At 46.9% G+C, this 12,995-nt stretch overlaps 2 protein-coding genes and 1 long non-coding RNA gene across 3 annotated transcripts; 2 read left to right on the top strand and 1 right to left on the bottom strand.

Moving 5' to 3' along the window:
- Positions 1–2,137: 2,137 nt before the first annotated feature.
- Positions 2,138–3,924, bottom strand: LOC136452598 (molybdate transporter 2-like). Its single transcript, XM_066453204.1, has one exon. It carries the CDS (start codon positions 3,774–3,776, stop codon positions 2,385–2,387), a length of 1,392 nt encoding a protein of 463 aa, XP_066309301.1. The 5' UTR covers positions 3,777–3,924; the 3' UTR covers positions 2,138–2,384.
- Positions 3,925–4,185: 261 nt separating this feature from the next.
- Positions 4,186–4,794, top strand: LOC136452599 (uncharacterized). Its single transcript, XR_010758858.1, has 3 exons — positions 4,186–4,371; positions 4,452–4,536; positions 4,636–4,794. It is a non-coding gene; the product is annotated as an uncharacterized lncRNA (long non-coding RNA).
- A 248-nt stretch (positions 4,795–5,042) lies between these two features.
- LOC136454922 (uncharacterized) lies at positions 5,043–7,444 on the top strand. Its single transcript, XM_066455163.1, has 3 exons — positions 5,043–6,295; positions 6,347–6,908; positions 7,439–7,444. Exons 1-3 carry the CDS (start codon positions 5,043–5,045, stop codon positions 7,442–7,444), a joined length of 1,821 nt encoding a protein of 606 aa, XP_066311260.1.
- The last annotated feature ends 5,551 nt before the right edge of the window (positions 7,445–12,995 follow it).

Raw genomic sequence — 12,995 nt, 5'->3', positions numbered from 1 at the left:
TAGCAAGAACAAAGACCTCTTTAAAATTCACCAAAAAAACCTCTTTAAATCGGTTAGAGCTAGTTATTAGCTCTTGATACTTTTTATTTTATATAATAAATGTTGTAATTTTTTATGAGATCTACAACTTTATAGTTTTCAATTTCATAAGTTTCAACAATATATTAATCGCGTACCACATGGAAATCACCGTGCAGCGTGGCCGATCTTACCACGCAAACACATATGGTGTGATAGTGTAATGTAATTTTGCCGCGCTTGCCTGGCGTGACCAAAAGGGTTAGAAATAAAAGTAAAAATAAGTGGAGTTATTTTTAAAATAAGATAATTTTATTATTTTTAATCTTTTTAAAAATCTTATTTCAAAAATAACCTTATCTATTTTTATTTTATTTTTATTTTTATTTTTATTTCTAACTCTTTTGGCCACACCAACACGTTTGGTGCCAAAAAAATCACGCTGCCGCCCACACACGTTGAAGCGGTAAAATCTATCACGTGAGACGACGATTTCCATGCGGTACATGAGTAATATGATAGTGAAAAATTATATTATATTTTTGAGCGTCTTAACGATATCAAATGAAGGGTGGGCCTGATGCAAGCGGTAGAGTCTTACCGCCTGTGACCGGAAGGTCCCGGGTTTGAGTCGCGGTCTTCTCGCATTGCATAGGCAAGGGTAAGGTTTGCCACTGACACTCTTCTCCAGACCCCGCACAGAGCGGGAGCTCTCTGCACTAAGTACGCCCTTTTAACGATATCAAATGAAAAAGGTAAAACAAAAACATTGTAGATCTCATTGAGAGCTAGAATTTTTATATATAAAAGTATCTTTGTTTGATACCATACAAGAAATATATGATTTTTGTGAGGTAGGAAGCTCAAGTACACGATTAATATATGGTTGAAACTATATGTTATTTTTAGTGCATCCTAGCGATCTCAAATAACAAAACCTAAGGCTATAAAATTGTAGATCTCATAAAAAACTAAAACTTTTTATATAAAAAGTAGGTCTCACCTGGCTTCACTGCTGAAAAAATGGCTAATAACTAGCTCTAACTAATTTAAATAGATCTTTGTTCTTGCTACATAGTACACACGTTCCTATTTTTAATCACTTGCTACTTTTGTTCAGTACTGCACATTCTGCTCCCGCCTGGCTTCACTGCTGAAAAAAGTCACTGAATCTGCGTCCATCCCGCGTCGCCCACGCGCTTCAACTTTCACTGCTCACGTTAACGCCAATGTTTTTTCGAAAACCACGTTAACGCCAACGTGGCTAAAGAAACTGGCACGTTAACGCTTGGCACTGAAACGCCATTTGGTAAGCCCATTTCCTACATGCTTGGAAAGTTGGCAGCCCATGGCCCATGGCCAACACCGAACTGCTCGGGATGCACAATGAAATCTTCAAAACATCACATGGCGAGCCTCAAATCGCATGGCGACCTTGTTGCAGATTGAGATGACACTCAAGTACTTCGAGGGCCGTGGCCCATGGCCCATGACCACAGCGGACATGCTATCGCCATAGCCTGCCTGTCGCATTCACGGTTTTGTGGCCTTTTGTAAAGAGAGAAGATACGGATATTTTCACAATATATACTCCTAAGACTTTTTATATCTTTTATAATTTACAGAAATATAGATTTTGGTGAAAAAACCCTCCAACAGCATATAAAAAAGTCAGAGAATACAAAGATATGGGATATGAAAAACAATTTTTACTCAAATGATTCTCTAAATAATGATTTAGAGAATAGATTTTGAGTTTTACTCAAATGCAGTTGCCTGTTTTGTTTTCTTGTCAGTTACATTTTACAGAACATCACGTGTATACTGCCGGAATATCACAAAATGCATCACATAATATTTTAAAATATATCACAGAACATCACATGTATTTTAGCAGCTGCCTAAGAATATCACAGAACGTTAAAATACATCACCTAACACAACGGAACATCATATGTGCATCACTTGAATATCGACATGTATAATACGTGAACATTACGACATTATAGAACAACATGTACTATCTGAACATTACATATATATTACGTAAACATCATAAAATATATTACAGAACACCAGCCTATTCGGTTGGCTGGTGAATCTCGTAAACGATCGTAAATTTTCAGCTGAAACAGTATTTTTCTCTCACACCAAACCAACCGACAGTAATAATCCACGATCCAGCCACGATCCTCCAGCCCAGCCTTGCCACGATCCTCCAGCCCAGCCGAACATGCTGCATGACTGATGGTTAAACACACCATCAGTTACCTGCTACACAGACACGCCCATAGATGTTTGGAAGACTACGGAGATGCTCTTACAGTATATTCTTTTCATCTAAAATATCTATTTTGTATAGTGATTTAAGCATCTTCGTCGCCTCCAGCTTTGTTCCCGGTTTGCCGCCGGCCAGAGCCCCAACGGCCGACTAGTGCTCGGTAGTCCACGTCCCTGAGGCGCAGCAGCAGGTACAAAACAATCCCGGAGATGAACCCCAGCGCGGCGCTCGAGCCCGTGAGCGAGACGCCGGCGCAGATAAGCATGACGAAGGACTCCTCCTTGGTACCCATGTCGCGCGACGCCATGGCGAGCTCGATCCCGGAGAAGAGCAGCATGACGCCCAGTATCCCGATCGGGAACTGGCCGAGGATCGTCACGAACGAGTTCCCGAACACGAGCCCCAGCGCCAGCTTGCCGATGGCCAGGAACACCACGGACGCGCCGCTCCGGCCGCCGAACCGGTACTGCCCCGCCAGCCCGCCCGCGCCGTGGCAGCACGGCATGGCGCCGAACCAGCAGCCGACGAAGTTCATGAGGCCGACGCTCACCGACACCCGCGCCGGGGAGAGCTCGGCCCGTTCGGGGAACAAATCCGACGAGAGCTTGCACACCGCGATCACCGAGTTGAGCACGGACAGCGGGAGCTGCGGCACGGCACCTTCCCAGAACCCGACCTTGAAATCGTCCCAGGTGATCCTGACAAGCCGCAGAGGCGCCGGCCCGAAGCGAAGGCCTTGCAGAATCGACGGGTCACGCACGAAGCAGAGCACGAGCCCGAGCGCGAACACGATGAGCGCCGCCGGGACGCGGCTGCAGGAGCGGCGGCGGCGACGGACCACCGTGCCGTCGCTGGCGACGGCGTCCTCCTCGTCGTCGCCGGAGCCGGTGGCGAGGATGATGAAGAGCAGCGCGGCGAGCGCGAGGACGAGGCCGTCGAGGCCGAGGAGCGGGCGCGCCGCGGCGGTGGAGGCGGAGGAGGAGCGCGAGAAGTCCTGGACGTAGCGGACGTACTTGACGGCGGTGAAGGCGAAGGAGAGCCCCTGCGAGAGCTGGACGCCGCGCACGACGGGGAGCGGGAGGAGGCGGTAGATGCACGTCATGAGCCCCGTGGCGCCCAGGAACAGCAGGACGGCGGCGACCGCGAGCCCCGCGGCCATGATCTGCGGGACGGTGAGGTGCGCGGAGGAGAGCGCGACGGCGGCGATCGACTTCATGGGCTGCACCGGCATCGGGATGCCGAAGAGCAGGCCCGTGGCGAAGTTGTAGAGCGCCGTGAAGATGAGCGTCGTGCCGAGGTCCAGGTGGGACGCCAGCGACAGCGCCAGCACGATCGGGATGTAGGTGCCCAGGTCGCCCACCGCGCCGCCCAGCTCGGACCAGACGGAAGTCTTGAGGCGGATGCTTGAGGGCAGGAACCCGAGGAGGCGGCCGCTGCCCTCGCCGGGGAGGAGCGGGTCTGCGGCGGCGGACGCCATGGGTCGTTGCAACGACTTCCTTTCCTTGGGGATATTTCCCCTGCACGTCTCTGACCGGTGGTGGATGGTTGCGCTTTGCGCTACGGCTGAGCTCTACTCCTATAAAATACTGCGCCAGGGGCGGAGCTACAGGGTATGCTGTATATGCTCCAGCATACCCTGTGTTTCCGGCGTGAAGTGGAGTACATATACGTATTTATCAAAAAAAAATCCATCATTTACGAGACCAAGGAATCAGCGAGGCACGAGCAGGCAGGCAGGCAGGCCGACTCGCGAGTGCAAGCAAGCGTCCGTCAGGCCCACGCGGACACGGCCCATGCGGCCAGCTACGCCAAATCAGACGGTGGACCGTGGACGGATCGAGGCAGCGGCGCAGCGAACGGTTGGACTTCGATCGCCTCGAGTCTTCGCGAGTTCGGCGTGCCCTACGCCAATCGCCGAGACTGACGCCGACGCCAATACTCCGTCCGTCAGTCGCCAGCCACCAGCCGCCAGCCGCCCGTCCTTGTGTCTTCTCGTCCGATTGAAAGCAAAGGCACAGGCACACAGACTGACAGACGAGAAGCATCGGCATCAGAATTGTCCAGCCGTTCAGGTGACATTTTTTGTTCTTTGTTTTTTTTAAAAAAAATCATGTGTACTTTAATTGCTAATTGCTTAGCGCTAAAATTATAGGATCATCTATCACACAGCAAGGTGGAGGATTTTTCCCAACATCGGAGTTGACCTAGATTGATTTTTTGTTCAGTACTCGTATCATGTGAGTGATCCATAATCACATATGTCAGTCCAATCATGCAAGCACAATTTATTTAATTATTTGGCATTGTGTTCTTTGTAATATTTTTGCAATCAACAGTTATGAAGAGAAACGGGGACATTGCATCTCTTTTTAAGAAGCATGAAGCAAAGAGGAAGGCAGCGGCAGCTGGTGCTACTTCTAATCGCTCTCCTGATCCGGTTGTACCTATGGTGGAAGAACAGACTGATGAGAGAGTAGTTGAGGAAATTGAAAATCGTATGCTACGGCCACCACCGCCACCACCGCCACCGCCACCAGCACAGCCATCTTCACTGCCACCAGTTTATGATATCAATCGCCTTCCACATGATCCAGGTGAAAGACGTCCCATTCTTAGTTATCCTGTTAATGATCAAGATGCAATTCGAAGAGCATATATTACTAAAGGTCCATTCAAACCTTTTGCACATGATTTTCCGAAAACAAAGATTTCAGGACAAAATCGCCAATTCAGTTTTTGTTGGATGTACAATCATGAATGGATTGAGTATAGTATTAAGAAGGATGCTGTATTTTGCTTTATATGCTACTTGTTTAAGAAGGGCACGGGGTCAGAGGCATTTACTGTTGATGGCTGGAATAATTGGAATATAGGAGAGAATGCACTTCTAAAACATTTGGGTTCCAAGGCACATATTGCAGCTCAAGAGAGATACATTGCCTTTATAAATCCCAAGGTAGGAATTGATTATAATATTCAGAAGTGGAGTGATGAGGATCTTCGACTTTATAAGAAAAGGTTGACTTATTCACTTAGGTGTATCAAGTTTCTTTTGCATCAAGGGTTGGCATTTCGTGGACATGATGAAAGTGAAGAATCTAGCAACAGAGGGAACTTCATTGAACTTTTGAAATTTCTTGCCGGAAATAGTGAAGAAGTAAACAAGTATATTTTGGACAATGCTCCAGGTAACTGTACATTAACTAGCCCAGACATACAAAAGCAAATTATTCACTGTTGTGCCCTAGAAACTAGAAAGAAAATAATTGGAGAACTTGGTGATGAGCCCTTTGCAATTTTAGCAGATGAGTCTAGTGATATATCACATAAAGAACAACTAGCTCTTTGCTTGCGTTATGTTGATAAACTGGGAAGGCCATGTGAGCATTTTATTGGAGTTGTTCATGTAGATGATACTACTTCTTTATCACTAAAGAATGCAATTGAAGCTTTACTTGTTAGTCATGGCTTGAGTTTGACTCAAATCCGTGGTCAAGGATATGATGGGGCTAGCAACATGAAAGGAGATATTAAAGGGTTGAAAACACTGATCATGCAAGAATCACCTTCTGCTTATTATATTCATTGTTTTGCTCATCAACTCCAATTGGTTCTTGTTGCTGTTGCTAAGGGAAATACTGATTGCAGTTCATTTTTTGATCAAGTATCTATCTTGTTGAATATTGTTGGAGTTTCTTGTAAGCGTCATGACATGCTTAGAAATGCTCGGCTTGAGAATGTGAAGAAAGCACTTGACTGTGGTGAAATTGTATCTGGAACTGGATTACATCAAGAGATGGGTTTACCTAGGCCTGGAGATACTCGATGGGGATCTCATTACAAAACTATATGCAGCATCATTACTATGTATGAATCAATCCATGATGTACTGGTTAATCTTGGGGATGATCCGACATATAAGGATGATTGGACCAAAATACATTTTGTGACTGGAGCATTTGAGACCTTTGAGTTTATTTTCTTTGCACACTTAATGTATATTATTCTTGGATACACAAATGAGTTATCTGAGTGTTTGTAAAGAAGGGAGCAAGATATTCTTAATGCAATATCACTTGTTAACGTGGCAAAGAAAAAAATGCAAGAATTGAGGTCTGATGGTTGGGATAATTTTCTTGAGAGGGTCACTTCATTTTGTGATAAACATGGTGTTGATGTTCCTGCTATGGATGGTGATTATGTTCCTTACGGCAAATCAACAAGGAAAGCTCGTGCTCGAAAGCAAACCAATGATGATCACTTCAGAAGAGAAGTATATATTGGTGTCATTGATCAAATAAGTCAAGAACTTGATAATCGGTTTGATGAGATTAATATGGAGTTGTTGTCTTGTATGGCAACCTTCAATCCTTCTAATTCATTTGAGTATTTTGATGCAAAGAAGCTACGCAGACTAGCTGAGTTCTACCCAAAGGATTTCTCAAATAATAATTTGCTCAGACTTGAATTGCAGCTAGATAATTATATTGATGACATGAGGCAGGATGATAGATTCAAAGGTCTAGAAAATATTGTTGATCTCTCAGTTAAGCTTGTTCAAACAAGGAGGCATAAAGTGTATGATATGGTTTATGAGCTTCTCAAATTGGTATTGCTTCTATCCGTGGCAACGGCAAGTGTTGAAAGGGTATTTTCTGCAATGGTTTTAGTGAAAACAAAGTTACGAAATAAGATGGGAGATAGTCTTTTGGATGATTGTCTAGTCACTTTCATTGAGCGAGACATTTTCTTTGAAGTTGATGAAGATGATATAATTGAGACATTTATGTCCCTTCGAAAGCGTCGAATAAAAACATCAGCAAAATAACATAGTAAGTCTTTGGTACTCTATTATGCATATATTTCAATTATCGGTATGGCTTTTGAAACTATTTATATTGTATTTAGTGGATATGGTGTCTACTTAATTCATGAATTTAAGCCTTATTACCGAATTGCTAAATGGATTTACCGAATTGTGTATGAATTTTTTGGGGAAGCATACCCTCACCTAAAATCCTAGATTCGCCACTGCAGCGAGCTAGGCTCACACAAGACGGAATGGAGCTCGTTTCTGGGGAGTTGGCTGAGGGAGCTCTTTTGCATCTCCCTGTGACACAGGTTCATGCCTTTGTACAGGATTAAGGATGTCTTGTACCGTGCCTGTTGAACGACACAACATATAGTTAGGCCTCTCTTTGGCAGGATTTCAACTTCAAGAGTGATGAAATGGCTCCGACTTCTTTGTTGTTTATTTGGCTCTAACTTGACGAGCTGTTTTTCGGTGTGCACGTTCAACGTATGGCGATATGGTGTGCCGTCTATATAGGCAAACTTAGGACATGTTTGAATGCCATAGGCTAATTGCTAGTTAGTTATTTTTAGTTTAAATTAACTCTAGTGCATCTAAATCGGAGAGCTAATAGGTAAAGCTAATTTTTTAGCTTAATCTTCTAACTTATTGTTATCCAACAACCTAGCTAATCATACCTAATTTAATCTAACTTTTAGCATCGACTAGTAACTGAGTACATGTATTAAGGGTTTGTCTAAACTTTAGAGCTCTAAAAAGCACTTTAGTTGAGTTTTAAGATCTAATGCTCTAATATGAGGTGGGCTGAAGTTTAGAGCTAACTTTAGACCATCTGTTTGGAACTTTCAGCCTGTTCGGCTAGGGCTGAAATGATCGTATACGATCGTGGATTATTACTGCTGGCTGATTTGGTGTGAGAGAAAAATACTGTTCTGGCTAGAAATTTACAATCGTTTATGACCAAACGAACAGGCTGTTTATGTAATACCCTGGAAATTTTGCATTTTTCCAAAATAGATAAAATGATTTATTAAGCATTCTTGTGAGCATTGAACCTAGAGAAATAATAATTTTTATGAAATTAAAATTAAACATAAGGTTAGAAACTTCTTGATGATACATGCTGCTGCATATTTATTTTTTATGATTGTCTAGTCACTTTCATTGAGCGAGACATTTTCTTTGAAGTTGATGAAGATGATATAATTGAGACATTTATGTCCCTTCGAAAGCGTCGAATAAAAACATCAGCAAAATAACATAGTAAGTCTTTGGTACTCTATTATGCATATATTTCAATTATCGGTATGGCTTTTGAAACTATTTATATTGTATTTAGTGGATATGGTGTCTACTTAATTCATGAATTTAAGCCTTATTACCGAATTGCTAAATGGATTTACCGAATTGTGTATGAATTTTTTGGGGAAGCATACCCTCACCTAAAATCCTAGATTCGCCACTGTACTGCACGGCAGGTGTTTTCAAGAATTTAACACAAAGATGCGATCTTGATGCTCTTTCTTTAAAAAAATACGATGATGGTGATATAGTTGATCAGCACGTAGGAGTATGATGAAATTGGTGGACTTTTTGCGAGCTGAAATTGGTGATTTTAAATTGTAACAATGGCAAGTGAAGTGATACATATCAGAGCAGGTGGCGGTGGGCTGGTGGCGGTGCAGCCGTGAACTTTGAAGCGTCGTTCACTCTCCATGGGACTCGGAAACAATTTAGGAGTTTTTTCGCGATCGCGCCATGGCACGTTTTTATTAAACAGAAGTAGAATTTATTACAACATAAGCTAACCAGCGACCAAACACCCGTAGCTGTGATTTACATACTAGTATTTTGTGACACACCAGCTGAGCACAAGACCTAAATATCATCGGCGTCAAACCCGACCGGGTTCATGGCTACCGGATCGAATTTGCCCCCAAACAACAGCTGTAGGGCCTCTTGCTTGGTCGACAAAGGGGACGCAAAGGCCGCCCTAAACTTTTCAACGATCTCGGCGTCCGCAGCATTGGAGTCGACGGCGATACCAAGCTTCTGCTTCAGAACATTCTGCACCTGTAGCGTGGAGTTGGCCGCGCGGGGTTTCCTAGCGATGCGTTCGTTGCGCCTCAACGTGAAACCCGACCTCGACGTCTTGGACCTCCTGGCCTTGGGGCAAGCACGGATGATGGGGGTCTGTAGAGGGATGCATATCCGCGACTCGATCTCTTCTTGAATCGAACTCGACTGCGCCGGTCTGGGAGGGGTGCAAAGCGCATTTCGCGTGCTGCCGTCCTCGTTGTCGGCTGGACGTCGCCAGGAGGGTTGTCGACCATGTCAGTCATCGTCACCGCAACATGGCCTGGTTCCGAAGCGGAGCAACGGTCGAGGGACGGACCTTGGATTGTCGCCTCAACCATCATTGGATCCATCGTCGTGTCTACTGCCGTTGTCAGCTGCCTCGGCCAACTCCACAGCATGAGGTCTGCCTTGCCCTCAAGTCCAACTCTATCGCACGACGAGCTAGAGTGACATCCTGCTGACACTCGCGTGCAAGGGGGGCCCCGAGCCAAGCACAAACCCTAGTCGCGCCCTCAGACACATGGAACTTCGAGGAAAGGTGTGCCTGAAACTCCGCCGGTGAGACGATAGGATGATTCCCACCAATGAGTGTGACTAGAACAAGGGAGAGGTCCGCTCCAGACGCGACGTCCACGTTCCTCTGGACGACGAAGACCTCGACCTTGGGACGGCTATCAACGTCACCTCGAGGTGGTGATAGCGATAGGCTGCTGCTGTGGTGCTGCTGTGGCGACGATGATGGTGTGATCGACTGCTGCACACGACGAGGCGAGGACGGTGTCGGCGTCTGGCGTGACATCCCGACGACGAGCTAGGTCACCTTGGACCAGCGAGGCAACTTACCTTAATGGCACCCCAGCCAGGGCGACGCGCTGCCGAGGACAAAGGCTTGCACGCAGGTGAAGGCCCTCGCTTGCACGCCGGCGAACGAGCACGCTTGCACGCTCTGGCCCGATGGCCGGTACACCGATAGCAGAGGCAGCGGAACGAGGAGCGACACTGAGCGGCGATGTGGTAGTGCACGAGGCAGTTGAAGCAGAGACCCACAAGCTCTGACGGGATGGGGCGGTGGCATTTGGGTGTCGTTCTCCCTGGATAGCGCCGGTGACGACAACTCTCGACAATCTGAAATCCATCGGCATCGACGTTCGGGCCTTGATGGGGCTGCCGGGGCGTGTCAGGTACGGACGCCTTACGCCGTGGGCCGAGGCACTAGTGCACTAGGACTCTCGCCGCTGACTGCGAACTAAGGCGACACTGCACTGGCACTCGCGCGTCGTTCAACGGTTGAGTCCCTAGGCCATTGGGCGCACTGGTCCTGCGTCGATGACGCTGCTTCCCCCTTGTAGGCACCGGATGGGAACCCCCACGGCGGTTGCGCCCTGCGTCACGTCCGGAGCCCCTGCCCGGCGGTGGAGGTGTGGCCGGGAGAGCCCTGCGAGCGGCGTCCAAGTACGACGGGTGCCTGGCGGAAGAAGCGAGTTCGTCGTTAGAGCTGCCCGCACGTGGGTCTTCCTCCCAACGCCGGAACTTACTCCTGCCAGCTGACTGACGGGCGGGGAAGAAGGGAGGGGCATACGTGGAGAGGGGGGACGGCGAGGAACTGCCCGAACGTGCGGCATCCTCCTCCTTGTCCTCATCTTCCAGGACGTCCTCGACGATGACCGGCGTCTCGTCCACCATCCTTCCATCCGTGGAAGGCACCGGTAGGTCGGTGACGGATTTGGGCCCGGTAGGGGTGGCGCACGGCGGCGGTGGCGTCGCTGGCGTTGAGGGAGCCCACAGCGGCGCCCCAATGCCGGATCCCACACCAACAGAGGAGGCTCGGGGAGGTTGGGTGGCCACTGGTGCCGGGGTGGTGACCGGCGGGCTAGGAGGGGAGCGGGCGAGGTGGGGGGAGCGGAGACGTTCCGAGGTGGCGGCGCAACCCGAGGAGGCGAGGTCTACTGGGGTGGACGCAGAGGGAGTTGGAGGAGAGTCGGACTTCGTGGGGGAAGCCGGATCTGCGGACGCAGAGGTTGCCGGGGAGGAAAGAGAGGTGGAGGAAGGGGCCACAGGCGGCGAGCTGGCAGCTGCCGGCGGCGGTAGCGTGGGGTGGGGGAGCTGCCCGGGGCTGGCCACGGACGACCCTCGTGACCTGGGTTGCGGGAACCTAGAGCTCCGAGGTTTGGGCAGGAGTAGGGGTCTTGGACCCATCGGTGGAGAGCCTGGACGATGGGGTGCCAGATCTGGGCTCAAAAGTGGCGGGGCTAGGGTGGATGGAGCGGATCTAGGAGAAGGATTGGAGTTGGGAGGAGGAGGCTCAGGGGGGTGACGAAGGGGAGGAGCGGGTCTCCCATCGTACAGCTAAAAATGTGAGCAAACTGTTCGGCTGATGTTTTTTTCAGCTGACAAGTAGGGTGCCTTCGGTTGATGTTTTTTTTTTTTTGCAGCTAATAAGTAGGATGAATAGGGCGGAGATCTTTATGAATGACTTTTTGGGATGGTGTAGGGTCGGGGCAAACTTTCTTCTGTTCCTTTCGGACCCATGCTGTACCTACGATTTGATGCTGTGCGCCAATTGTACCCTGTGGCATGGAGACTGCTTCATCATCGTTTCGTTTGGATCCGAGGACACCAATGGGCAATGGCTGAAACGTGGACGTGTCAAGCGGCTTTTCAAGCCGCCAGGGGCGCAAGTTAACGCTGCGTGGTCACTTAGGTGCTTATGTCACTGCTTATGTCACGTGTTGAGTGCGTGATAGCATGAGTTGCGTGGTCACCGCATATTGCATACACCATTTGGAATCGACTTATCGACGTCGACTTGGTGGCACTAAAACCTCCAGGAGCCGTAGCAGGTTGGTGTATCCTTCTTCTCTTGGTCTTGGTCTCTTCTCCGCGGTACCTTTCTATCGTGTCGATATCATTGTCGCATATGCAGTGATCGTGATGGAATTTACTCGCCGGCTGTACCATTTGGATTGGTCCCCCACTGGATGTTCATACTTGTGGCAGTGTTTCCTCCGTTCATAAACACTTTATAAGTGTCTATAGGACATCAAGACAGATTAAGGAGAGGATAAATATACAATCGTCTCTTAACTAGTACTCTTTCCGTCCCAAAATAAATGGTGTTTTAGGTTTATCTTAAATTAAATCTTTTGAAGTTTGACCAAAATTATACAAAAAAAAGTTACTATATTTATTACTTAGCTATTACTTAGACGAAATAGATGTTTAGAACAGATAAAGACCAATTAAACGGAAGCAACCGTTTAGGTGAATAGGGCTCTTAACCAAGCATCAAGATTACATTACATAAACACAATAATGCTTGCCTATTTAGGTCAATTCCAATAGATAGCTTTTATAGCATTAATTAGGATGCTAAGTAGATAAAATGTTGATGTGACATTAGAATCTATATCTCTTATAAAGCTAAACTCACTATAATTTTTATCTCAACATGCGAGACATCTATATCATTTTCCATTATCTATCCACATCACCTCCCACTAATAGCCATGTCATCCCACTACTTTTCAATCTCTTAATGCAAGCTGTTCACACCATCTCCACTAAGCGCAATTTATTTTCAATATATAATAAATATAGAGGGCATTCATATATTGCCATTTGTTTTGCCATTCCATCGTCTTATAATTCGATCTAATTCTGTTAGTTTTTTTATTGGATTCTTTCATTGCCTTGTCTAATTTTAGTAAGAATAGATGTAAGAACATATAGGTTTAATTCATATATACAATAATTTTATTTCTAAGAAAGTTTCGCAGCAACACGCGGGGAATCCTTCTAGTTAAG

The sequence above is a fragment of the Miscanthus floridulus genome, chromosome 5, assembly GCF_019320115.1.
Source record: "Miscanthus floridulus cultivar M001 chromosome 5, ASM1932011v1, whole genome shotgun sequence".
Taxonomy (NCBI): Eukaryota; Viridiplantae; Streptophyta; class Magnoliopsida; order Poales; family Poaceae; genus Miscanthus; species Miscanthus floridulus.
The sequence above is the reverse complement of the archived record's forward strand: the minus strand, read 5'-3'. Positions and strand labels throughout refer to the sequence as shown.

Bases quoted from the DNA above. Each gene is read 5' to 3' on its own strand.
- LOC136452598 (XM_066453204.1), bottom strand. From the start codon at position 3,776: ATGGCGTCCGCCGCCGCAGACCCGCTCCTCCCCGGCGAGGGCAGCGGC.
- LOC136454922 (XM_066455163.1), top strand. From the start codon at position 5,043: ATGTACAATCATGAATGGATTGAGTATAGTATTAAGAAGGATGCTGTA. The intron at 6,296-6,346 runs GTATATTATTCT...TTTGTAAAGAAG, and splicing joins ATTTTCTTTGCACACTTAAT to GGAGCAAGATATTCTTAATG.